At 34.8% G+C, this 26,705-nt stretch overlaps 2 protein-coding genes across 2 annotated transcripts; one reads left to right on the forward strand and one right to left on the reverse strand.

Moving 5' to 3' along the window:
- The first annotated feature begins 2,786 nt into the window (after positions 1-2,786).
- LOC128215029 (protein GVQW3-like) lies at positions 2,787-3,506 on the forward strand. Its single transcript, XM_052921762.1, has 2 exons — positions 2,787-3,134; positions 3,372-3,506. The coding sequence occupies exons 1-2, from the start codon at positions 2,787-2,789 to the stop codon at positions 3,504-3,506; spliced, it is 483 nt and encodes a 160-aa protein (XP_052777722.1).
- Positions 3,507-6,229: 2,723 nt separating this feature from the next.
- Positions 6,230-26,026, reverse strand: LOC128214771 (tyrosine-protein kinase SRK2-like). The gene is made up of 13 exons (XM_052921410.1): positions 25,995-26,026; positions 25,504-25,577; positions 23,349-23,444; positions 21,733-21,928; positions 19,774-19,891; positions 19,130-19,243; positions 18,028-18,131; positions 17,569-17,724; positions 16,047-16,211; positions 13,466-13,722; positions 10,952-11,105; positions 9,302-9,433; positions 6,230-7,382 (listed from the first exon to the last, which is right to left on the reverse strand). The coding sequence occupies exons 4-13, from the start codon at positions 21,893-21,895 to the stop codon at positions 7,192-7,194; spliced, it is 1,554 nt and encodes a 517-aa protein (XP_052777370.1). The 5' UTR covers positions 21,896-21,928; positions 23,349-23,444; positions 25,504-25,577; positions 25,995-26,026; the 3' UTR covers positions 6,230-7,191.
- Positions 26,027-26,705: the final 679 nt, after the last annotated feature.

The following is a 26,705-nucleotide window of genomic DNA, read 5'->3' on the forward strand; positions in this document are numbered from 1 at the left end:
TTATTTCTAAATTTCTCTTTGATTCTAAAACAATATTTTTCAATATTTTTTATGAAATATTTAAAAAATAGGTTTCTTAAGGATACTGGATAATTACCGGAAAAATATAGAGTTTTTACGCGAAAATTAAATAAGAAAAGTAGTTAGAAATGTATTTATTTTTAATAGAAATGCAATTACTAATTGTCAAAATATATCTTAACTAAGATATTCTAAAAGTTTCGTGGCATTTTATCAATCAGTGAATTTGATTGAGACTTTTGAGTAAACTTTTGCAGTAAATCCAAACAGTTTAGCCATGTGAAACGAAATCAGAATAGACCTATTTTAGCCAGTTTTGATACTCGATTGATAACCAATCTTTTATTTACCAAAATACTTTGGATCTACAGTATGTGAAAGAAAACATGGAACAGTTACCCTATTTTTCCATCATATGACTTTTATTTAGTTAACTCAGACTGATTATTTAGAGTAAAAGCTTGTATAAGTTATTATATTTTTCAAATATTATCCAATTTCACACAGCAGATGAGTTGGGTTTTCTTTACAAATGTTTCAATTCATTTTACCACCATTTATCATGAAAAAGCCCAAAACGTGATTTTACCAAAAATGTCAAAATGATGCACAAAGTTAGCTTGTTCTAAAATTGTTGCAGATTTTGGGTGATTTCATTTTCGCCATTAGTAATTAGTAGTTTTAATGATCACACAGAAATGTGTGCATTTTAAATCAAACTTAATTTTGCGCTCATGTCTCAATCAATGGTATTGGCAGACAAACTCAGATTTAATCGTTTTGAAGGACTCTGACGGAAACAAGTGGGGAAATTCATTTGGATCGTTTTCTCTATTTTATTTTTAAAATACTGAATAACATCACTATAAACATATCATAACATAATGGTATTTGATAAGACGCTGTTTTTTTAAGTTATTTCAGCTACTTTTACACTTTATGTTGGGTTTATTTAAATGGCTATATATCAGTTCGTACATGTGCAATTGGTAAAATAGAGACATTCACACCAACACTAAAATTGTTGGATTTACTTTTGCTTCATCAACTTAATAGTCTAAAAACACTACTTACAGCAAACGTAAACACTCAATATTAAATTTTTAAACAATTTTTTTGAAAAAAAGATACACATTATTTTGAATACACACTAATACAGAGGTATTTTAACAGCGATGTATTGTTTAATCAAATCAATCAAATATCAAATATTTAATCAAATATTCATGTAAAGCAAACATAAACACTCAATATTCGATTTTTAAATAATTTAATTGAACAAAAAAGAAACACATTGTTTTGAATATACAATAATACAAAGGTATTTTACAGCGATGTATTGTTTAATCAAATCAATCAAATATCAAATGTTTAATCAAATGTTTATGTTTTTAACTTTTTAAATCAGAACTCTGGATGAAATACAGTTTCAGAGACATTTACCAGAAATTTCATAGCGAATATTTTGATATTAAATTTTCTGACTCAAGAAAGGTCCTCCCAGTAGAAAATATTATTTAAACTCATATTTTTATATTCATAATATTTTGCATTGTGTTGATAAAAAACAAATGGTACCATGTTTACAAACAGTCTCAAGTCTGAGTCCAGACTCAAGTGGCAAAACTGCAAATCTTCATTGAGTTGTAACTTTCCTTCTAGTTAAGTATTGATGGTGAATTTTGCTGGGTTTTATTTTTATCCAAAATTGAACAATAATTAACATTTATTTTTGTAAAACAAATGGAAATATTCTTTAATATTGAAATAAAAGAGCTTTTTTGAGTCTGACTTTAGACTTGACTTGAGACTATATGTTACCATAGCGCCTGTCCTAGAATCATTAGTTTACACATTCAGAATATACTACTAAGCTGTTGTATATGTTTTTAATTTGTATTTGTTTTTTTAAATCTAAACACGACACAAGAAAATTCTGTGGTGTTCAAGGGTTCTATGTTTTGTGTAGAATCAAAAGAGGTAACTTGATCATTCGTCTGATACTGGTTGTCTGAAATCTACTCATCGACGTTTAGTTCTTATTACGGTTTATTGATATATTTTCTATGGACGTCTTACAGCTCATTTGCAGTTAGTCAAAAACTGTATATCTACTTGAAGATCAAGTTTAATAGCGACAGACGTTCAATACCTATTATGGCAGCATGATATATTTTCTACGGACGTCTTATAACTCATTAGCATTGAGTCAAAAAGGAGAAATTAAATTTCGAAAACAGATCCACTTCAAGGTCCATTTTAAATAAATCTGTACTCAAACGCATAATCACACATTTTATGAAAGCACTGAAATGGTTGAAAGCAGCAGGCGCGACGAGCGTGCTTTTACATTTTTTTTGCAATTATGTTTACAGGCAATAAAAATCTAATCCAAAAAATACGACTGGCCTACTCATAACAACATAGAGTTTTCAAGTGTAACAATATATATACCGTTTTAACCCGCTAAGTATTTTCTATCGATTCATGTTATTGCCGAAAATGTTTGTATTGCACTTTTCTCAAAACGGCCCCTTTTAATACCATGGTAACGCGCAACTGGCGCAGTAAAATGTACAGTTAACATATGTGTAATGCAATTGTAATAACCTCCAACACTATAGCTCTGATAATATTGAAAAACAGCCAAAACGTCATTTGAAGTATTTGTGACGTCATATGCAAGTTTGACGTGATTTTTAACGTTATATGCGAAAATAAACAAGTATCATTCAAAACTAGTAACAACGATCAGAGTGTACGAAATGGCGTCATCAGATCGCATTGAAGCTCGGGCAGTTATAAAGTTATGTAGTGAATTAGGGAAAACGCCGACACAAACCTACAATATGATACAGACGACAAGTGTAAAGAACAGTGTCAGTCGCAGTCTGGTTTTTGAATGGCATCGGCGTTTCCGCGACGGCAGAGAGAGCCTTAAAGATGATGAGGGTAGAGAAAGAAAAAAGAAATACGGTGCGACGTTGGTGACGTCAATCGCTGACGCATTAGTAAAGGACCGACGGTTAAAGGCCAGGACGTTGTCGGAGATGTTCGACGTTGGCTATGGAACAATTCATAGAATACTTACTGAGGATATACAAATGTCGAAGGTGTGTGCATTAATAATACGATATGAAAATATTATTTCTTAAAAATAGTTGCTCATAAATGATTCAGCATCTTTATGATAAAAAAACGTATTTTAATTAGATCAGAAATAATTTATCAAACTAACTTGCCCAGTCTAAGGATCTAAATAACTTAATAGTTGAATTAATAATTGAATTAATACACGTTTTTTTATTTTCACAAATGATTTTTCAATTTAAAAATAATAATGCTTGCAGGTTCATGCACGCTGGGTTCCATGCCTGTTAAAAGACCATGAAAAAGAACTCCGTGTCCGTGATTCTAGATCTTTCCTTCGAAGGTATAAGCGGGAGGGAGACGGTTTTCTTAGTAGGAATATAACAACAGACTAGAGGTGGCTTTGGTTTTATGACCCCGAGACAAAATCGCAGTCGGCCGTGTGGAAACGAAGCGGATACCCACCTCCCAAGAAGGCCCGGGTGTCAAAGAGCTGCGGAAAGTACATATTCATCATGTTTGCTGACATGCACGGGATGATTCTTAGCCACGCCGTTCCAAGCCATATGACCGTAAATGCAGATTACTATAGCAAGGTAGGATTATTTCTTTTATACTTGATAATTAGTTGTTATTCAATTTTCGAGTTTTGATATAAATATCACTATGTAATTCAAATATTTCCTTATGTTTGACGTAAAAACTATTTAATTGCTACATATTAAGCAATTTATGTACCCCTTTTTTATTTTAGATGAACAAAAATTATGTGTTATTTTAAAATATGTGATACCATACTTTTTTTTATACGCCCATTTTACGATGGCCGTATTATGGGAACACCCATGGCGGGCGGGCGGTGGGCGGCGGGCGTTCGGGCGGCTCCACAATGTTGTCCGCTCTCTAACTTGAACATTTCTCATCCAATTTCCACCAAACTTCATGAAAGTGTTTGTTGGTGAAATATCTAGGTCAAGTTCGATAACCAGCCAAATCGCTCTGGGCACTCCAGAGTTATGGCCCCCTGAATTTGTCAAAATTGGGCGGGCGGCGGGCGGGCGGGCGGCTCCACAATGTTGTCCGCTCTCTAACTTGAATATTTCTCATCCAATTTCCACCAAACTTCATGAAAGTGTTTGTTGGTGAAATATCTAGGTCAAGTTCGATAACCAGCCAAATCGCTTTAGGCACTCCAGAGTTATCGCCCCCTGAATTTGTCAAAATTGGCCATTTTAGCTTTGTCCGCTCTCTAACTTAATCATTTCTCATCCAATTTCCACCAAATGTCATGAAAGTGTTTGTTGGTGAAATATCTCGGTCAAGTTCAATAACCAGCCAAATCGCTTTAGGCACTCCAGAGTTATGGCCCCCTGAATTTGTCAAAATTGTCTAGTTTAGCTTTGTCCGCTCTCTAACTTGAACATTTCTCATCCAATTTCCACCAAACTTCATGAAAGTGTTTGTTGGTAAAATATCTAGGTCAAGTTCGATAACCAGCCTAATCGCTTTAGGCACTCCAGAGTTATGGCCCCCTGAATTTATCAAAATTGGCCATTTTAGCTTTGTCTACTCTCAAACTTGAACAGTTTTTATCCGAATTTCACCAAACTTGCTACTATAAATGTTTGTTGGTATATATTCTTGGCAAAGTTCTATAACCAGCCAGGCTCTTCAGGATTATGGCCCTTGTTCTAACGTAATTTTGTAAGTTGCATATAGCGAATCGTTTCTTGTCACACTTATTATCACATATGCGGGCCGTAATGTCTTTTTCACTTGAACAGGTACTCCGCCGGGACCTCGTGCACGCATTGCAGAAAAAGAGACCGGGGATTCCCCTCGAGAATTTCATTTTGCATATGGACAATGCATCGTCCCATACTGCACAGACGACACGTTTGGAGATCGGGGTCCTCGGATTCGAGACAATTTCGCACCCACCATATTCCCCAGATTTGGCACATTTTGATTTTTCCATCTTCCCGGCAATCAAAACACAATTAAAAGGAAATCGTTTCGATTTGCTGACAGATCTCCGCACGGCAACATTACAAACTATCAAACAATATGACTCTGAGTGGTATAGAGAAATATTCCGCCACCAATGGATTCATCGCCACCAACGGTGCATCCAGTGTGACGGCGATTATTTTGAAAAAAACTAGGATGACGTCGATTACGCTGTTAACGTCATTCCAATGCATCCGGCGTGTGCCGGGTCTGCGTTAATGACCTTGTTCAGAGCCCTGTGACTTTCGCAACATACATATTATTTTCATGAAATTGTCAGTGTTTGTAGCGGATACTATCCGCGTCTTGTTAATGTACATGTTGATGTATAAATATTAAACCATATTGGTTATGTGAGAACAATCCTGTTTATTTTGGTATTTTGAGTGGCCCTTTACTGTAACCGATTAGTACCTGTCATTACCTATGAATAGGCAATGTAAATGTATGGGTTTTTAATACAATTAGCTAGTTTCATAACAATAACTGTATGTGCTAGGATATATGAACATTGCCTTAATCTAGTAAATGTATTTCTAGTTTAAAGTAAATTAAATGAAATCCAATATTGGCTCAGGTCGTTTTGACTATTTGTTGTAGGTAAAATAGGACAGGGTCTTTTTGTCGGCAAATTTCCATTTTCTGCGTAATTTTTTATTGCCATCTGTTCCTCACCAAGATATGTTGAAGATTATTCGGCTTGCTATTAAAGTTATATTAACGTTGCAATATTAAGAACGTATCTAAAAAAAGCGGTATTTTTGTTCACACTATTTTAAATCGCATAACACAATATGTCCCATTTTGTAACCCCGGCGCATTAATTCTTTTAACATTTAATGTTAAAATGTAGATCTTACGATACCTGATTTTGATTTGCTAAATTTAGGTATCCGGCTTACTGACTAAAAATGAATTCATATATACGATAAGAATATTAAATAAAGCTTAAAAAGATGAATAGTCATGTTCTATCTAGAATAGCACACATCATAACTGATACGTAGCTATTAGTATACATAAACAAATAATTCTATAATATAATAATATAACTGATGTTTTATTTTCTAAAATAAAATACAACTGTACATGGATTTGCATGGATTTGTTAATGATATATAAAAAGAAAAGAGTATATCTATATGTACAATTGAAAACATGGAATGCATCAATAACAGAGAAATGCAACAATATATAAATGAACACTTGCATGTTGTAATGGGTACTTTGTGAAAGAGAAAGAATCCATTAGAAATGTTCATTGTAAGATCCTTAGCATACAGCACATGCAAATGAAAACATTTTTACTTATAACTGCTTATCAGTAAATCAAAAATCAAACGTAAAACTGCTGTCAAACATCATGATTATTTTGTATACATTGCTAACTATTTCTTAGACAATTTATGGACAACTAAATCCTAGCAAATGCAGTCTTTAAGCTTAATTATTTATTGAAGAGTGTTGCACCCTGCCCTTTTTGGTAGCACTCCCTTTCCCCAATGGAGACCAGCATGTATACTGTTCTGCTTCTTAGAAATAAATGCTATAGATAACCAAATATTGCATTTGTTTTTTTAAGCTAACTATATGATTATAAATACAAACAAACCTAAAACTACTTTAATAAAACACTTTTCTAACAAATTTTGTCATATTTATAATATGTAAGTCCTTAACACAAATATACAATGCATAAGCACCCTGTCCCTTTTCTGCATTGACCTGCCTCTTTTTTTTCAAATCTGGCTAAAATGATAAAAATACTTCATTTTCGATTAAACATGCTACATTTATTTACATAATTTCAAACTTTTCTATATAAGACATTGAATATAGAGTTGAGATTTATTTCATGGCAAATCCAAAAATAATTTCATATATGTTAAATATTCCCGACATAAATAATTATTTTTGCACCAAAAAGCATAGTCAAAATAGCCAGCAATAAAATAACGCACTGAACCAAATTGAGATTACATCGTAACATGCTGCATAAATTTAATCATAACTGTTCAAATTGTGTGAAGCAATATCAGTCACATATCTGATTATTCAACTGATTACTTATTATATTTCGAGTTCTGTATTGGCAAAATAGTCATCGAAGAAGAACTCCATGAATTCAAAAGTTGGTCGATTTTCCTCACGTTTATCCCAGCACTTGAGCATTATTTCGTACATGGCGTCGGAGCATTCCAGCGGTTTAGGCATGCGGTAGCCGTAGGCGATGTGTTGTAGAACTTCTTTGTTAGTCATGCCTGAATGCAGATTGGGTAAATTCTGTAAATCTTTGTTTAACCGGTTTGCTTTCAGAATCTTTCATTTGTCACGATTAGGAAATGCATTGTAAAAAGCTTCTAACTGTGTAAAGGGACTTTTTGTCATTAAATTGTTTAATTTATCCATGACAACTCTTCAAATAAGTCATCGCATACCTTTTTGCATATATATTGGAATCAGTTCACAAAAGCTTTTGCCGCTGGGCATAAAAGAAAGGAAAACAACACAGGCCATGCATATTTCAAAAGACAGAAAAGCATTTGATTAAACGGTAAATGGGGCAAAGTACCACCAACAGTAGTAGATAAATAAATAATGTTCAACATTTTTCATTAGATTTCTTACATATAACCATAGTTAATAATGAGTTAAAATAAGTTCAGAGTACCTACTGATTTTAGGGGTCTTACAACAGTCATCAAAGAAATTAAAAAGGTAGGTCTCTCCACCGTCCGGTTGTTCCAGCACTTGACCCTGACTTCGTACATGGCGTCGGAATATTTCCATTATCTCGGTATTCGTAAACTACTTTCTAATGTGTTTGTCATTCCTGGAAAAAGTCATATGAAAGGGGCATGCATACAGGCTACATTTAGATTGGTGATGTTCATGTATTGTTGAGTTGATCACATGTATTGTTGAATTGGTCAATCAAAGTAAACTCAAGACATATATGGCAGAGTAAGATAAACGTTCTTTAAAAATATATTAATTCAAATAGGTAATAGAAACATTCAAATTATTATACTTAAGGAAGCCATAAAAATAAAAATTGTAAATTAAGAAAATTAACTTAAATCAGGCACTTTAAAGGGACTGTACTCCGTGTGATACAATAGCGGAAAAAAAAAAATTGTCGAAAACTGACATTAACTTGGCAGCGATGTGTACAATGCATTGAAACTTACTAACTGAAGTACCACATGGTTTATATTTTTTTAAGTTTAGCAGTTATTTCGTATTTTTCAATTAAAAAAGATTACTGGGTATGTCTACCAGGTAAAAATCATTTCTTATGCGTGATTGGCTGGTCGATGTTATCACGTGATATTACCGAGGTAGGTTTATAGCTTAATTATGTCACCCATTTAGAGTAAGCCGTTGTAGCTCAGTGGATACGACGCTGGACTGCAATTTTCAAGTTATGCTCCTGACAAAAAATAAGAATGCACAATAACAAAGGGCATTAACTTACTTAGCAATACTGCGCCCAGATACTAAAAATACTGCAGCCAGAGGTATGGTATCAGAGCAATGCACTTCTCTTCAATATGATATATCTGTATATGAAGTTTGAACTCAATACCTCAAAGACTTTTCAAGTTATTTTACGGACAAGATTTGCCCGGTGGAGAAAATTAAAAAGAAATAAGCATAATAATGAAAGGGAAGTAACTCCAAAATACCATACAAAACACAGCCGATATGAGTACGAAGTTTGAAGTCAATACCTCAAAAACATGAAGTAATAGAGAAAAGTAGACTTGTCCCGATGTCCCAGAACGGACGGACGAATGGGACAAGTTGATTCCAATATAGCCCCAGTCACAACGTGATATAGACTTAGTTTACAGTCAAATGTCTGAATCGAAATAATATATCAGTCTGATCAATCAGGGAATTATAGGTTTACAAACATGCATGTGCGAAACATCAGTTTCAAAGTTAACAACATATAACCATAACGTTTAGATGATTATTTGCGAGGATTTGTTATAAAATCTTCCATTTTAATTTGAGACACAAGCATATGTATTACTAAACTGATTTCAATTTGCAGGATTTTGCTGAAGGCTTAAAGGCATTAACGAATTCAGGAGTTTTTTTGTATTACAAGATATAACCAATCACTTCAGAGTGACTTCTTTATTATTTAACCTTGATAACGTTGTTTTACCTGGGTATGGTACTTGTCCATGTGTTGTAATTTCCGTGAGCAGAATGCCGTATGACCACACGTCTGACTTTATCGTGAAACGCATGTAATTAGCCGCCTCTGGGGCCGTCCACTTGACCGGGAACTTAAATCCTGCACAATAAAAATGATGTGATTAGACTGTGTCGTTCTCATTCTTGATTTTTTATTGGAAAACTTTGACAACTTGTCCCACAGAGCAATGGCAGTATCAAAACCTTTTAAATATAACTGGCAACGTTGGAATGCAGCACTTGCACATTGACACTCCCAAAATAACATCTACTTATAATTGTATAGATCTTAATTTAAAGAAAAACAAAAAAATCAGTTTCTGTAAATGGCTTACTTTAAGCGAATTATGATCATTGGCCAATTAAAATAATATATATAAAAATATACTGTCATCTTTGTTTTAATAAAAAAAATCAAATTAGTGGAAGTTATTTGTTATAGAGAGAGAACCATATTATATTGAGCAAGATAGTTTCACAACTGGAATCATTACTTAAAATCAGCAGTCAGCTGATCAAATAAAGACGTTGAAAGAAGAACATAAGAACAAGGTTGGATTTAATGTTGTCTATATTAATACATGTATGTAACAAATCATAACAAATGCAGAAAGCAGTCAAATTCATGCATTTCTTACAAGAATCAAAAGTTTACCATACTATTTAAGAAATAAACTCATTTGAATGAAACCAAGGAATGGTCAATAAGAGAAATCATACCTTTCTTTATCAGATTCCAGTTGGCTTTCATGTAAAGGTTACAAACCACCATTTTTAACATGAAAATTTATTAACAAGCAAACGAAAGCTGTGTACTCATTATCTTCAATACATTTGGCAAGCCCAAACCTAGCGACTTTTGCTATTCTATTATCACCGATAAGAACAATTCAGGTTGCCAAATCTCTATTGATAAGATTTCCCCTTTATATATGAGTGACAAACGGCCATATAGAAAGTAGGAAATTGAAAGAAATATTTATTATTGGAACTTAATCAATGTTGACCAGCGACTTCGAGAACTGGACTATTTGTTGATAAACTTTTGACTGGTTCTGTTTCTAGCAAAAACAAACAAAATTTTAATGTAGGTGAAGGTAGGGAAATTAAAACACAAGCATCTACTTTGGCAAGAAAGGATATTTCAAGAAGTAGGGATACACTCAACATCATTTTTTTTCTTGCCATCTACGGGTGCTACATACAACATAAGAATTAGTTCATTTGAGTATAAAAGGTGCATAGGACACAATGCGTTAGTGTAGGCAGTGCCACTTATAAGATTCCCATTATAGCATGCTTCTTTTTATGACAGTGTAGTTATATATGACTAGCCACACACACACACACACACACACACCCACCCACCCACCCACCCACCCACACACGCACGCACGCACGCACGCACGCACGCACGCACACACACACACACACACTCTCTCTTGCTCTCTTTCCCTCCCTCACACACGCACGCACGCACGCACGTACGCACGCACGCACGCACGCACGCACACACAGAAAGAGAGAGAGAGAGAGAGAGAGACAGAGAGAGACAGAGAGAGACAGAGACAGAGGTAAAATATATGTCTGAGTGGACATTTGAGAGATATAGTGGTACCATGTTTAGGATTGTATTCGTCATCCTCAATTATCCGCGCAAGACCAAAGTCGGCAATTTTGCAAATACCATTTGCACCAACAAGGACATTTCTTGCTGCTAAATCTCTATGGATAAGCTTATTCCTTTCCAGATAAGACATTCCTGCAGCAATCTGAAATGTGTTAAATTTATACGCCATAAGCACATTTATCATAACAATCTCTATATGCCATTTAGATTCATTCGCTTTTTGTTGTGCTAGGCATTAAAACTGGTTGTGATTTTCACTGCTCTAAAAGTAACATTTGTGAAATTGAGGAGCAAGGCCATCTGATGGTGCCATAAGCAAGTTCAAATGGCGCATTCATCAAGCATTCTAGAGTTAGTGTGCTTGATTACCATGCGAAGTATATTCAGTATCTTCAATGACGCGGGCCAGACCAACGTCGGTCACCTTGCAGACATTACTCTCCCAAACGAGGACATTTATGTCTGCCAGATCCCTGTGGATTAGCTTCTGATGCTCCAAGAATGACATGCCTGACGCAACCTGCAAGTTTTCATTCACCACACTTGCCAATTCACTAAACGTGAAACATAGAATTTTCTGCACAAGTGTTAAACCTTTTTTACAAGTTATGAAACATTGGCTTTATTTTTCGTTTTATCAAGATCTTATGGAAGAAAGTGTTTAAGAGTGCGATATCAGGCAATCCTTTTCAAGTTTTCGTCCAATTCTTACTTGCGCTTGGTTAAGAAACAAACTAGCATGATTGACTATTTGGTTCATTTAATAATGTATTATGATATTCATGTTGACATTGACGCACATCTGTGTAGGTAATTTAAGGATCTACATTATAATGTTAACATGTTATATCAGAGAAAGATATAATTCTTATAACTTAAACAATCATAGACACTAAAGTTTGCTTTAGGGTTTTGTTTGAGGGACTGGCATACTGTAAACATCATGACTGTACGATGACAAAACGTGTTGACTCCTGAATATTCATATTTTAATAGATTTGTTTCATATCTAGTAGGGATTAGGGGACCGTACTATGTCTTGTTGGCAACTCGCCCGGTCTGTTACATGGTCTGTAAGTCATCTGTATATTGCTATATTTAGTGAAATGTTTAAAAACACCATTCAGGTTACCCCGAGTTTTAAGTAGTGAATTATTATTCGAGTACTCGGACGATCTAGTACACGAAAAATAATTGCCATCCCTAGTAATATTTATTGATATTAACTGTGTATATTAAAACGTTTTTTCAAAAATAAGTCTCACTTGACGCAAAGTCTACGTACTTTCAGTAAAATACATTTGTATGGAATAATTTCGAAGATATTGCTAAATTAATGGAAATGAAGTGGAAAAATGTTTTTCATCAGTTGTTTACCATCTTCATATACTTTGGTGTTGTGTATGACGTTCCATACTTTGTATGTTTCTTTCAATAATAAAATATGTTTAAACAATTGGAAATGAAATACAAAGCTATGTAAACATGTAGTTGTAAAGCCATTCAATAATTGAAGTAAACACCACACTCTATTACATACTGAATCTCACAATAATAATAATAATAATAATAATAATAATAATAATAATAATAATAATAATATAAGTTCTGGGTAAAATGTATAACACCGTATAGTCTAAAAAGATATTTGACCACCTTAAGAATCCTTTTTAATAAAAAATAATAACATTTCCAATCATCATTATACTAATATCAAATAGTAAATACAGTAAAACGTTTTTGGAATAATACATTTAAACGGCTATTAACTAGTCAAACAATTGAACAATGAATGCGTCTAGGTTATATAGATATTATAGAGCAACCTTTACACAGATTCAGTAACCCACGGGGTGTATTCGTCATCCACAATAAGCCTAGCGAGACCAAAGTCGACAGTTTGACAATGTTCTCGTTCCCTACGAGAAGGTTAGTAGCGCCGTATTCCTGTGAATTAATTTCTCCTTTTCAAATTATCCATCCCATTAGCAACCTTTAATATCAAACTAATAATTAAGGACTGGCTTGAACTTGACTGTCAATTTATTCTTTGCATTTGGCAAAGGTAGAAATACAATTTTAGGTTCCCTTTCTATTAAAGATTGGTATTTGCGTTGTTTGCCAACCTCGGGTAGGAATTTTGTGATCTGAAAAGGAACTACATTATAACTTTTAATGTATCATGATGCAGGTAATACACTTAAATGGCTGAAGGTAAATCACATTCTATCAGGAAAAATACACACAAAAGAATTTTCACAATTTCTCCATTGACAAATTCCTTGAAACAATTTTTTTCCGTCGTAATTTGTTCAAACATCAAAGAAGTCATGAAATACAGGTACTTATATATTTTTGGAATATGACAATAATTTTGAATAAATAAAAAAATAGTTAAAATCAAATCTAAACCTAAGAATTAACATGTTTTTAATAAAGTCAAAAATATCAGATACTACCCATCTACAATGATTATAACACATGTTGAAATATGTCACCCACCTGTTCTGCGTAGTCCACCATATCGGGGAATTCTATGTATCGTCCTTCTCCTTCCCGCAGGTAGTTTAGCAGACTGTCATTGAGGAGCTCAGTCACAATGTAAATCGGCTCCTCCTTCGAGCAAATGGCGTACAGACGCACAAGTTTGTCATGGCGACACTGCTTCATAATCTGGGCCTCGGCAAGAAAGGCCTCCTTTTTCATTGTGCCTGCCTTTAGAGTTTTTATAGCGACATCTGTTGTGTTGTTCCATATTCCTTGTTGTAAAAATGATATTCATGTAACTTTTTTATTTAATATTACGGTTATTGTGAAAGCTGTTTTAGATTGTTATCTACGCAATGGTAACCACAAGAGCACCGCCGATCAAAAGCTAGCGCTGGATTCTTCTTATTTTCTAAGAAGCATTCGTCAATAAAAGTCATAATTGTGCTCCTTTCTATTCATATGCGTATTATCTCCTGCAATTTGGTTATTAACTTTCATTCATATACCTTGCACGGTGTCTGAGTTATGGTAAAGGTTCAAGATTTTGCCAAATATTTATGCAAAAAGCTACAGAAACAAGCTCCGTAGCAAAAAGTTTAAACATAAACCAGGTTTAATGGCACTGGGTAAACGCCAAAGACATAGCACATAAAACCACAAAAAGAAACATGGAAGAACAGCACAAAACTCCACAAACAGAACAGTGCATACATACTTTATATAAAAAAACTAGGTATGTTTATCAAGAATAGTTAGGTACCGCCTTGGAACGGTCAGTAAAATGTAAATTTACTGGGGGTTTAAACCAGTTTAAGTGCACAAACCTCACTCTTATCCCAACAATCCTAAATAAAGATAAAACGCAAAAGGTAAATCTTATCAAAGTATGCATTAACTTGAGGAAACTTAACAATAAAACAAATAATAATAAAGTTATAGGTAAACCCCAAGTACTTCTATGATTAGAGATCCCAACTCTATCTGCAGACGGACGAATACAATTCAGAGCTCCTAATGCAAAAACTTTTCAAAGATACGATGCAGTCATTGTTTGAAACTATAAACATCAAATGACGACCAAAAGAACACCAAAACTATGACAATTTTTATTATCTCGACTTTTCTTTTTTAAAACAAACAAGATTAAATAATAGTGTTAACAATTACCTTGCTCAAAAGAGGGTTCATTATCAGTAGCAAACATCTTTTTATAACATTTCATTGAATTTTCTTTTCATATCTTTCTCACATTTTTTGGCTCAAAAAGATATTATGCAAATCTTTTAAACTAATTGTTTTAACATTGAAGCACTTTCACATGTATTTTAATGGTCATCTTAAAATGAAGATAATATAAAGTTCTAGTATTTGTCTATGTATGAGATTTGAACCAGCTACCACTCATCAAGAAAGCATGTGACAACGAATTCATAATCAATAGTTGGGACAGAGTTCACGTCACATGACTTATGTCAAGGGTTTGGCTCTCTTTAGCCTATTCATGAATGATTGCAATCTGACTTTACTACCTCGGTTTATACAGTGTGTATACCACGTGTTAAATTGCGTCATATATGCTACGTCGGAAGGCAACATTCTGCTTAAAATGAAGACTATAAACAAAGATAACTTTTCTTTTAATACATCATTTTAAATGAAACAAGGGGCAGTCTATGCTGCTAAAAGAGCCCCGCATTCGTTTTATTACCGGAGTTTGATAAGGTGCTTAGTTTTATCAAACACTTCGTCAAACCGGTTTCCAAAACATTGTTTTGACAGTGCTCCGTCAGACGGCCGTTTGTAAAAAGGTTTGTCGAAGTGTTTTAAGAAACTAAACTCTCAATGAAACTGTGGTAAAAGACCGAAGGCGGGAATCCGTACGCGGCGTAGACTGCGCTCTGTTTCATTTAAAATGGTGAAATGATAGTGAAGTTATCTTTGTTAAAGTCTTCGTTCAAAGCAAAATATTGCCTTCCGACGTAGCATTTATGACACATTTTGTCACGTGATATACACACACTGGTATAGCTGTGTCACATACTTTGCTGTCAACACTGATAACTTGAGTACATATTGAAAAAACCCCGGATCGTCTGTAATTACAGCTATTGATTATGTTAAGTTCTTGTTTACTTGAATACAATAAGGAAGAACTTCAGCACAAAAAGAAATCCAAACACCTATACTCTATTCCTTTATACCACCTCCACCACCTCAGGGGCGCCATCAACACTGCACCACTGGATAACACTATACCTTTCAGATCTCCTTTCACTTAGAAAATCTTATGTTTTTGTCAATTATGGCTGAGCCATTTCAATAGTTTCATTGAAACATTTTAAAACAAAATTTGGCCAATGAAATGATACTGACAGTCTACCCCTTCTTCCAGTAAGAAAACCTTAATACAAAGTAACTTGCCCTCATTTTATTTAAAACATTGAAACTCTTGTTGTTTTTTGCCCCAACGCCCTACATTGATTTGGTATTCAACGTGTGCCCGGAATGTCAATAATGTATAGAAGGAAACCTAATAATGCCATAAATTTACACAATAATTCAAACGTGGTCATGTAAAGTAGATTGTTTATACCTTTCCAGACCTCCCCGAACTGACCAGCTCCAAGCCTCTGTGACAGCTGGAGCGAGTTCCTGTCAATCTCCCACGCGTCCTTAGTGTCCCGACTCAAATCGACCATTACCGGGGCAGCTCGAGAGCACGGTGCTACCAGTGACCCGCATATACCATCCGCTTGCACTGGAATGAGGACGAATAAAGATGGATATGAATTTCAAGAATTATGGATTTTGTGAAAGGTATAGTGTCTGCCATTTTCAACAGCCATTTTTCTTTTTCTATTTTTAAGACAAGCAACAGTCCCTTTTATTTCCCTGTAAACATGTGTTACCAGGGGCAAAATCCCCTAGTGATACTAACAAATATTCAACATTTTGAAAATAAGAAAATGATGATTGCATGAATAAACAATGATAAATGTTTATAATAACAAAAGCTGTCCAAAAATTGATAATTATGTTTGGATTGCCATAGTCTACATATTTAGTGAGTTTTGCATCCTGATTCAAGTTCTTGGCGGGAAGGTTTGTTCCTATTCTTTGCAGGATGCTTGAAAAAGCTACCAAAACGTCTTGCTACATTATAACGTTGTTAATCAGCGCAACCTCTGAGTTTATAATGTACTCGTTGATTCTGTTTCGTTAATGCTCCCTTGGCGTCGCACTTGCATCATCCATTTGCATTCGGACTTCCAAGCCTTCATCGCAGTTTCTTGTACGTTAGTCCATACACCTGTGACTGATTCTCCACTCTCGTTCCATGAGCGCAATCCTCCATCAAAGTATACTTCAAGTACTTCTATAATCGCAAGCTGACTGAGTGTACCCTTTCGGTTCACATTAGTGGCTTATAACCCCTTATAGACAGTATTTGTGGACGTTGTCATTTTCTGTACAGTATAAGCCAGATTTATTTCTTTTCTACCTGACAAACCATTAATCTTATCACTTTTTCCTTGCATAAAAGAGTTGGGATTTAAAAAACACTTTTTTCCAACAAGAATAGTATGCTTAACATGTATGGCATGTTTTACCGAAAAATCGAAAGTTTACTTCCTATATTGGCGTTGAAAGCAACCTGCCGGCTTGAATTAATGCTAATTGGATACAATGTTCATCTGAATGGAAGAACAAGTGTTTAATTAACATGTATTACACTTCCATATTGTGAAAGCTGTGTAACAATTTATACACATCTTGTGAATGCTGTGTGCAATAAAGTAAATGACCATATATTTTTACTTTACAAAAAATGAAGCAGGAAAAATAAACTTTGTGGAAATAAAAAATATGTTATTTGCTATTATATTAACAAAGCAAATAATAGGATATCATACCCAATATGTTAGTTTATAATGAGTTTTCTCTGCAATGGTATTTGTATATATTTATACATAACAAAAAAAAATGTTTGTTTAATGTAAACAAAATAGTTGACACAATAAGCAGGAAGAGGCCGCAAATTGTATAAATTAAGTATTCCCATCCTTTAATTGTAAAATAATCATGTACTCGAGACTTGAATCTTAATGTATCACCTTTATAGTGGTCCACAAGTTCCATCATACTCTTGAACTGTCGTCTTTTGACAATGTACACTCCGCCTCCATCCATGTTGCGAAGCTTGTAATGTTTGGCGCAATCCGGATTGGCCATGTTTTGGTCATAGTCTCGAATGGACAACGCATAGCTCCCTGAATGCGGGAAATAAATACGAATGACAAACATTCTATACAAAAATAATTTCATGATACAAATTATATGAAATCATGCAGCATAGGTAATAATTTAATGTGTCTGCTTGAATGCTGTATGTTTTAGTACATGAAAAAGCTGCACAAAACTGGGGACAACTGTTCACTATAGTCTCAATTAACCAAGAGATTCCAGTTTTAACAACTGGAAAGGATATTTTCATTAGGCCTCTTCTACAGGCTAACTTAACTAGATTTGAACTAGTAACAGATATGATATAACTGTATACACAATCGACCCACCCGGACAACTCTCGCTCTCCCGTACAAGGAAAGCTCCAACAGGGTTGTCCTTCGTCAACAAGTTTCTCTCTGCCTCCTTACGTGTCACCCGTCCGAAAAACCAGCTGCAATAGACAAATAAGAAAATCAGACTAAAGTTAAATAGTGAATCAGACAACAATTTCAATCAGAAAATCAGAACAAAGTTTCGATAGAGAATCAGAACAGGGTTTTCAACAAAAAATCAATACACAGTTTCAATAATGAATCAGAACACAGTTTTAATACAGAAACACAACATATTTTCAATAGATATCTAGAGCTGGGTTTTAATACAGAATCAGAACACATTTTAGCAGAAATCAGAACAGGCTTTCAATAGCCAAATTAAAAAGGTTTAAAATCAGAATCAGAACAGGGTTTCACATTATAATCAAAACACAATTTCACTGAGACTGAGAGCGGTAATCTTTAGAACCCTGTGCCATTAAACGGGGTTTATGTTTGAACTTTAGGCTACTGAGTTTGTTTCTGTAGTTTTTCATATAAATATTCAACAGAAAATCCAAAAATGGTTTCAATAGACAATCAGAACAAGATTTAATACGAAAATAGCATTGGTTTCAGAAGACAACCTAAGCAGGGTTTTGATGTAGAATCAGAACAGGGTTTCAGAAGAGAATCTAAGAAGGGTTTTAATGTAGAATCAGAACAGGGTTTCAGAAGAGAATCTAAGCAAGGTTTTAATGTAGAATCAGAACAGGGTTTCAGAAGAGAATCTAAGCAGGGTTTTAATGTAGAATCAGAACAGGGTTTCAGAAGAGAATCAGAACAGGCTTCAAAACAATACAGTAATCGTCGACACTGAGCCCTTACCCTCAGATTTATTATATTAGCCCTGCTAATGAAGTAGTGGTTAAACAAATTATGATAAAAGAGAGTATCTGATATGAAGATCATCCGTAAAGTATGTTGTTTTTTATGGCATGACCATTCAGTCCTCGATAGTATGCAGTCAATATAATTATTCTTATATTTATAAGTTGATAATGATAGCAATATGAATTTATTATTCTATGTCCTTAAGTTAACATCATTATCTCCAACAATTGCTTTCACTTACTCATGTGACTCTAGACTTTCCTCCAATGCAACATAGGTCCGTGGCACGTAACCCTCCTTCTGGAGATTGTTATATTTTGGATATATATGTCGCGCGAAGCACCAGTCCTCATTGCTGGAAGTTACAGCTGAATGTTAAATCTGACAAGAACGGAAAAGATCGGCACTGGTTTCTCAGAAAAATGGAAATGTGAAGATTAAGAAGAGCATATACTGTCATAAAATACGCCCGTCTTAATTTGAGGGCACCCAGTTTGGTGATAAGTGGTTGAACGTTACGCCAAATTTAGAAAGCGGACATTGTTAATACAGTTTTCACCAATTGAAGGGTAGTAACTCTGGATTAACTAAGCCAACACGGCTTGTTATCGATCCTGACAGAGATAGTATGCCCATACACATTCTGACCAAATTTGATGATGATTTGACAAAGATTTTTTAAGTTATTGATCGGACAAGACTCATTTTAGGTAATTTCTGTAATCAAAGGATGATAACTCTTGAAGGACTTGGTTTTCGAGCTATGTCCAATGTTAATATTTTGTACATCGACACCAAGGCTATGATAATACCTTGCTTCTCTTTGAAAAACATAGTATGTCCGCTAAGTAAAGGGGCAATACCGTATATAATCATATATCTTACTCGTCAGTTCTGCACTCTATAAGTTCGAGAACGTCGCCTTTCCGGAATGTGAGGTCATCTTGTGTTCGGGCATCATAGTCATAAAGCGCGAAAACACGTTTCCCTCCGCCACTGCCTCCTGTAATATAACATAATGACTTTTGTGACTAAGATATATGTCCTTTTAAACGTACATGTGCGTTCAGACTCTCGGGTGAATAGGGGTGGGGGATAATAGTACAAATATTACATGAGTATGTCTTTCAGCTTACTAGTGAAAATAACTTCATTTTCAATTATATTGTCATTTTTATGTAAGTATAAGTATGAACAATTATTGTTTCAAGCAATATCAAGCTAACCACTCACTTGAAATGTTTCGTGGAAAAAGTCCCTTTCCTACATACCCCTATATATAAATTATGTATTAGCTTCCTTATACTTAAGAACTTTATGTTTGCAAATTAGAATACACATATGATGATAATATCTACTGCACACAATACCCCATTAATTGAAATGATACACAATCACAGAGTGTGATTCATAAAAACATCAATCACGAGGTCTTGTTGTAGTTCCTGTTTTGTACCATATTCCCAAGGAAAACTTTCAATTAGATGGGGTTTTATAAGTAGATATCGGTAAAATTTACCCCCACACCACTTATTACATGGTTAAGCTCCGCCCAACTTGTGACAGTTCTGATATAGGAGTAGATGTATAGGCGAAGATACTGAAATATTAAAAGGAAAGAAAAGAACAAATTAATAAAGAGAAAACTGATCAATAAATCATTCTTTTGCACTTAACCGTAGGAATAATTTGACAAAAAGAAGGAAACAAGAGCTGTCATATTAATGCGCCAAGTTACCATGAGAGTCCTCATTGACCGGAAAGCCATAAGTATTTGGGCCTATTTACAGATAGCCTTTAGTATTTTGCATATTTTCATGGCAAACTTTCCATGCAGTTTTGAAAACATTGATTGCTAACATTTTGAAAGAGCAGAGTATGAAAACAGGAAGATATTTAATCATTGCAAGATGGAGTAAATGCCATTTCATGCCTGCTGTACTTTTAATGAGATAGTTGGGCATTATTGACATGAGTGTATGCTAGGATTCAATTTGTTAATGAAACCCTTAAATAAAGAAACAAAATAACTAGCACTGGATAACTTTTAAGTGAATGATGTAGGCAATGGCTTTATGTTTATTAGCGTATTGAAATCCAGGTATTCATTATCAATAGGGGTTATCTGCTTGTAGTGTACAAATTGCCTACCAAATATGAAATTCCTAGACCCAAGCGTTCATCCGTTATTGACCTTAGATTTGACCTACTGACCTTAAAATCATAAGGGTTTATCTACTGAGTATGACCGACCTGCATACAAGTTTGAGGTCCCTGAGCCCTATCGTTTTTTTCAGTTATTGATTGAAATTAGATTTTCAGCATAATGTCACCAGGACCTTGATCTTTGACTGACTGACGGACCTCAAAATTAATAGGGTTCGTCTGCTGGTAATGGCAAACGGTCCCTGCCAAGTTGTAGATCCCTGAGAACCCAGCATTTGTCAGTCATGGATCGGAAAAAAAGATTTTTAGTTACGTTACCACGACCACGACCTTGCCCTTTACCCACGTACCTCACATTCAATAGGTTTCATCTACTTGTCATGACCAACATGCCTACCTAGTTTAAGATCCTTGGGTTAATTAATAGGACACCGTGGGGACGTACAGACGAACGGTTCGATTTCCATATGCCGTTCTTTTGGGTACATAAAAATAGGAGGTTAGAAAGTAGTAACAATGAAAAACGTATTTCTCCGAGTGTGTTATTCTCAATTATTGAATGATCTGATTTAATCGTGAATGGTAGGTGAGTCTTAGGCAGCAGTACAAGTGGTCCCCTATCTCTTTGTCTGTTACCCAATGACACAAACTACTACAAACACTAATACAGTGTATTACCCTCAGCATCAGAGTTCTCCCCAGGCTGTGGTAGATTAACTGGGGGGTTGGTGTAGTAGTTTTTCCCACGTGGTTTGTCCCCGTTTTCCTCGCTCCTTCCTTTAATATCGGAGAACATCGACTCCGATGTGTCCATCTTGGGTTTGGATTCATCACACCCCATGGCTTGGTTTCAGAAGTAGGTCACTCAGGAAAGCTTCAGGTATTTATCTTATAGTATAACATTGTAAAACTTAAGTGCATTTAAAAGGCAGCAAGGTGTGACAAAGTAACGATAAAGAAAAATCAGAAAATAATAAAAGCACTGCAATAATTGCAACACAGCCGTGCTCAAGTATTGTTTACAGAGATAGAGACACAAACTCTAGCTTAAAACTTTTCGCTATCTAAATGTCTTTAGTTATTGTACCATAACTATGCATCATCAGAAATGAACTTACAAGGTCTTACAAGGGAATAGAAATGAAAACACATTTCCCTTTATACAACCAAAAATACGTACACTTTTGTTTGCACCTTATATAATAAAGAACTGTTATGGTTAACATGCAGCCACTCACAATCAAACAAGGAACTTTATTCAGGCCGCCATTAAAAAGATAAGAAATTCAAACTATTCACTTAAGTAATTATTACATTTTGATTTAATGAGAACAACATTCTAATTTTGATAAGTCAGTGTGTATTAACCAGGTGATAAATTACGTCATATATGCTACGTCAGAAGGCAATTTGTTTAAAATGAAGACTTAAATCAAAGATAACTTTTCTTTTGTTACTCTATATTAAATGAAACAAAGGGCAGTCTATGCCGCTGAAAGAGTCCCGCCTTTGATTCATTACTGGAGTTTGATTAGGTGATTTGTTTCATCAAACACTTCGACAAATCTGTTTCCAAAATAATTTGTTGACAGTGCTCCGTCAGACAGTTGTTTTGTGAAAAGGTTTGTCGAAGTGTCTTTAGAAATTACATTCTCAATCAAACTCTGGTAAAAGACCGAAGACTGGGCTCCGTAAGCCGCGTAGACTGCATTTTACCACATGGTATACACACACTGTCAGTTATAACATAGAAATTCGGTCATCTAAGAGTTGGTTGATTAAGTTTAAATGTCACAAGAAGTATATTTTATAAAGATAATCGGCCGTGGTAAACCAAAGGGATGACTTGTGTCCGAAGGGTTTGAATGTTTGACATTTATTACAAATTGTTTTTGATTTAATCGTGTTGGGTAATTCCTAAGTCAGTGCAGTTTTTTAAAAGCAATATCATAACCATGCACAGTTTTGCGATGGTTGGATAAGCGTGTTATTTTTCAATACAGAAATGTTTTCACCCCTAAAAAGGTACAAAAACCCATGAGCTGCAATATAATATTTATTGTACGGCGTCAATATAAATGACCTACAGAAACTGAGTTCTTGAGAACATTCGTTTAGACTATAATGATCGACCTTGAAGGAAGTAAGCAAGTTTGCCTGTAATTTGCGACCAAACGATATAATGCAATATAAAAAATATCAACATATCATTATAAAACTAATATTTAACCAATTATTTGTACATAATACAACATAAAAAATCTTCATTCTACTTTCATTTTAACAGTAAGAACCTTCTGCTTTGTCCATATGTTCAGCAGTATCTACCTATTTCCATATCGTCAGCTGATTGGTCTGCACTTTAGCACGTTTTTGTAAAATAGGTCTTACTGCAAGAAATGAAAACAAATCAGGAACGTATTACACCAAAAACAATTAAGTCCAAAAACAATGTGTATGCTATTTTTAGCGTTTTACTGGATGTCTTTACCGTTAAAGCTACACTCTTACAGATATACCGTATTTTTGCGTCAATATCTGCAAACCAATTATAAAAGATTGCTGACAAAAGATCAGATCGCAGATTTACATTTGTTTCGAAAATTAATGTTTTATGGTTTACTAACGGTTTAAGAAAAATGCATGAAACATCATTTTTTATCTCAAATATAAAACACCTGCGATTTTGTTTTTTGTCGGCATTCTTATATAACTGGTTCCCATGCAATTTCGCAAAAATTGGCTCGTTCCATGACAAAAAATAAAAAAAAAGTTGTCAAAACGTTCAATCTGTGAGTGTGCAGCTTTAAAAGATGATCTGTATTAATTTTCTTGAAAAACCGTTCACGAGGAAATAAAATTATTCAACTTTTAAACAATTACAGATCTAAAGGACTCGTTTCCGATACTCCTTTACTTTATTTAACTTACTTAACAATTTCTAATGGGATTTTTAGTTGAAGTTTATGATGATCAATTAAAATCTTGATTTCATTCGTTTCATTTCTGTGGATTTCACAGGAAGTCAGTGTGAATTCAAACGGCTTAACGGCCGCAAAAGAAGCATTTTTCTTCCTGTTTCCCTTTCCTGACGCTGTCTGCTTCTTTGTATAAACTAATGTTGTGCCGATGATCGATTATAATAGACAATTGATCGGAAAGGCCTACGTCAGCGACAATCGATAGTGAAATTTGAACAATCGATTATAGAAACAAGGGTGGTAACCGCTACCGACTAATTTACTTATCAAGTCACTACAGTACCTTATTACAAATTTTCTTTGCAATTTAACTTTTAAGGATTGGTTCTCAACTTCACATGTTTGTGGTTTAAGTGATTTTTAATAAATGTTACCGTTTACTTCTTACCATGTAAGATTTTAGTTTCTCAGTTTTCTGAAAGAAACTGTTCTTGTAAAACATATTGAATAATCAACTGCTTGTTATACTTGTTACTGACTGATTATTAAAAAGAAATTGATATCTTTCTTTGTGTTTATTTTACATATGTATAGAATTCTATGCTTGTTTTGAGGAAATACTGTATATGGCGATTTTGGGACCATCTGGTGTCTTGTCTCTTTAAGAACAAGTAGACAGAAGAGAGACTATATTAAGATTGCGTGATAAATTGTATTAACTATATAAATGATTAGCACATGGTATGAAAGTAATACTCATTCTTGGTATTTGACAAGCTAGTACATGTTTCTACTATGAACAGTTTTTGACCCAAGACACTGTTGCTCCGGCTTGATTCAATCGTTTACAGGTGATGTTGGTATGCGTTCATTGAGTACTTGAAATTAATTTATCTGTTTATATGTTTTGTTTTGCATTATTCTTCATTGTTTCAAGTGGATGCGTGCTCTGATTCGGCTCCTATATTTTATAAAATTTAGTAATTATTGATAGATGATGGAACAGGTATGGCCATACTTACTAGTTACAGCCCCCAGAAGACTTGCGTGAGGTATGGCAATACTTGATAGTTAAAGCCCCCAGTAGACTTGAGTGAGGTATGGCCATACTTACTAGTTTAAGCCCCCAGTAGACTTGAGTGAGGTATGGCCATACTTACTAGTTTAAGCCCCCAGAAGACTTGAGTGAGGTATGGCCACACTTACTAGTTTAAGCCCCCAATAGACTTGAGTGAGGCATGGCCATACTTACTAGTTTAAGCCCCCAGTAGACTTGAGTGAGGTATTGCCATACTTACTAGTTAAAGCCCCCAGTAGACTTGAGTGAGGTATGGCCATACTTACTAGTTTAAGCCCCCAGTAGACTTGAGTGAGGTATGGCCATACTCACTAGTTAAAGCCCCCAGTAGACTTGAGTGAGGTATGGCCATACTTACTAGTTTAAGCCCCCAGTAGACTTGAGTGAGGTATGGCCATACTTACTAGTTTAAGCCCCCAGTAGACTTGAGTGAGGTATGGCCATACTTACTAGTTTAAGCCCCCATTAGACTTGAGTTCCAGTGAAGTCTTGTTTCACCGACCATCCCAATGAGGTAATCCAATCTTTAAATGGTAAAACAATATTGATAAGGGTAAGCTCTAACAGTTTATAAAGCATAGTTTGCACTTCTGCGGGTCATTTCATCAAAAACTCTAGGAGCAGTTTTAAGTGCAGTAAAATGCTGAAAATACCACCTAGGAAATCAAAATCTCCAAGGAACTACATAGATCCTTGGAACAAATTCTCTCTTGGAAACAAAATATCGCCTAGGAACGAAATATCTCCCACGTTCAAAATGTTTGCGAGGAACAAAATCGCTCATCGGGTTCTTGGTGAAACAGACCCCAGACGTGAAGCAATGTAATAACACTTACAGTTGTTACCTATATGGAAACCATTATTTTTGTTATTTCATTATTTATTGTATTCCATTATTTTTGTTATTTGATTATGTATCATATTCCAAACACTTTCTTAACTGTCGAAACTGGCGTTTAAGATGAATCTCATGTCCTCCTAGTCATCATACAATCAGTACAGTGACTTCAAAACCGCAAGTGTAATTCAACCACTAACTCGCCATACGCTACAAGGTCAAGTTTATCAAAGGCTGTTCGTATTTCCTTTATTTATTCCGTGTTAACGTCTCGAAGAATATATATATATACTTTCATTATTAGACTAAATAGCCACATAGGTTTAAACTTTGCGAAGGCGAATTTTATGTGTTAGTTATCTTTGAATGACTAAATCGTACCTATTTAGAGCTAGGCACTGTTGCTCCGGCTTGAATCATTCGTTTACAGGTGATGTTAGTATTCGGTCGGTAAGAACTTAAAATCAGTTTTTATGTTATTTTTTGCGTTATTCTTCATTGTTTCGAAGATGATGCGTGATCTAATGAGGCTTATATATTTCAATTTGGTAATTATCAATAAATGATGAGACAAGAATGAGGTTATGGCTATGCTAACTAGTTTAAGCCCCCAGTAGCCTCGAGCTCCAGTGAACTCTTGTTTCACTGACCGATGCAACGCGGTAATCCCAACATATTGGTAAAGCAATTTTTAATAAGGGAATAGTTTATTTGTGGAGTTTGTATTTGTGTATGTGATGGTAGTATGTTTGTGCCCATAGTTCATTGTCGTTTGGGCGCTTGCCGTGTGCCCCTAAACAGGGTTTATTTTTAA

Source organism: Mya arenaria, chromosome 13 (assembly GCF_026914265.1).
Source record: "Mya arenaria isolate MELC-2E11 chromosome 13, ASM2691426v1".
Taxonomy (NCBI): Eukaryota; Metazoa; Mollusca; class Bivalvia; order Myida; family Myidae; genus Mya; species Mya arenaria.

Excerpts from the sequence above, each read along its gene's own strand:
- LOC128215029 (XM_052921762.1), top strand. The coding sequence starts at position 2,787 with ATGGCGTCATCAGATCGCATTGAAGCTCGGGCAGTTATAAAGTTATGT. Across the intron at positions 3,135-3,371 it reads AGGATATACAAATGTCGAAG|GTTCATGCACGCTGGGTTCC; the intron begins GTGTGTGCATTA and ends TAATGCTTGCAG.
- LOC128214771 (XM_052921410.1), bottom strand. The coding sequence starts at position 21,895 with ATGGGGTGTGATGAATCCAAACCCAAGATGGACACATCGGAGTCGATG. Across the intron at positions 19,892-21,732 it reads GGAGAACTCTGATGCTGAGG|GAGGCAGTGGCGGAGGGAAA; the intron begins GTAATACACTGT and ends GTTATATTACAG. Across the intron at positions 16,212-17,568 it reads ACTTGTGGACCACTATAAAG|TGCAAGCGGATGGTATATGC; the intron begins GTGATACATTAA and ends TCCTCATTCCAG.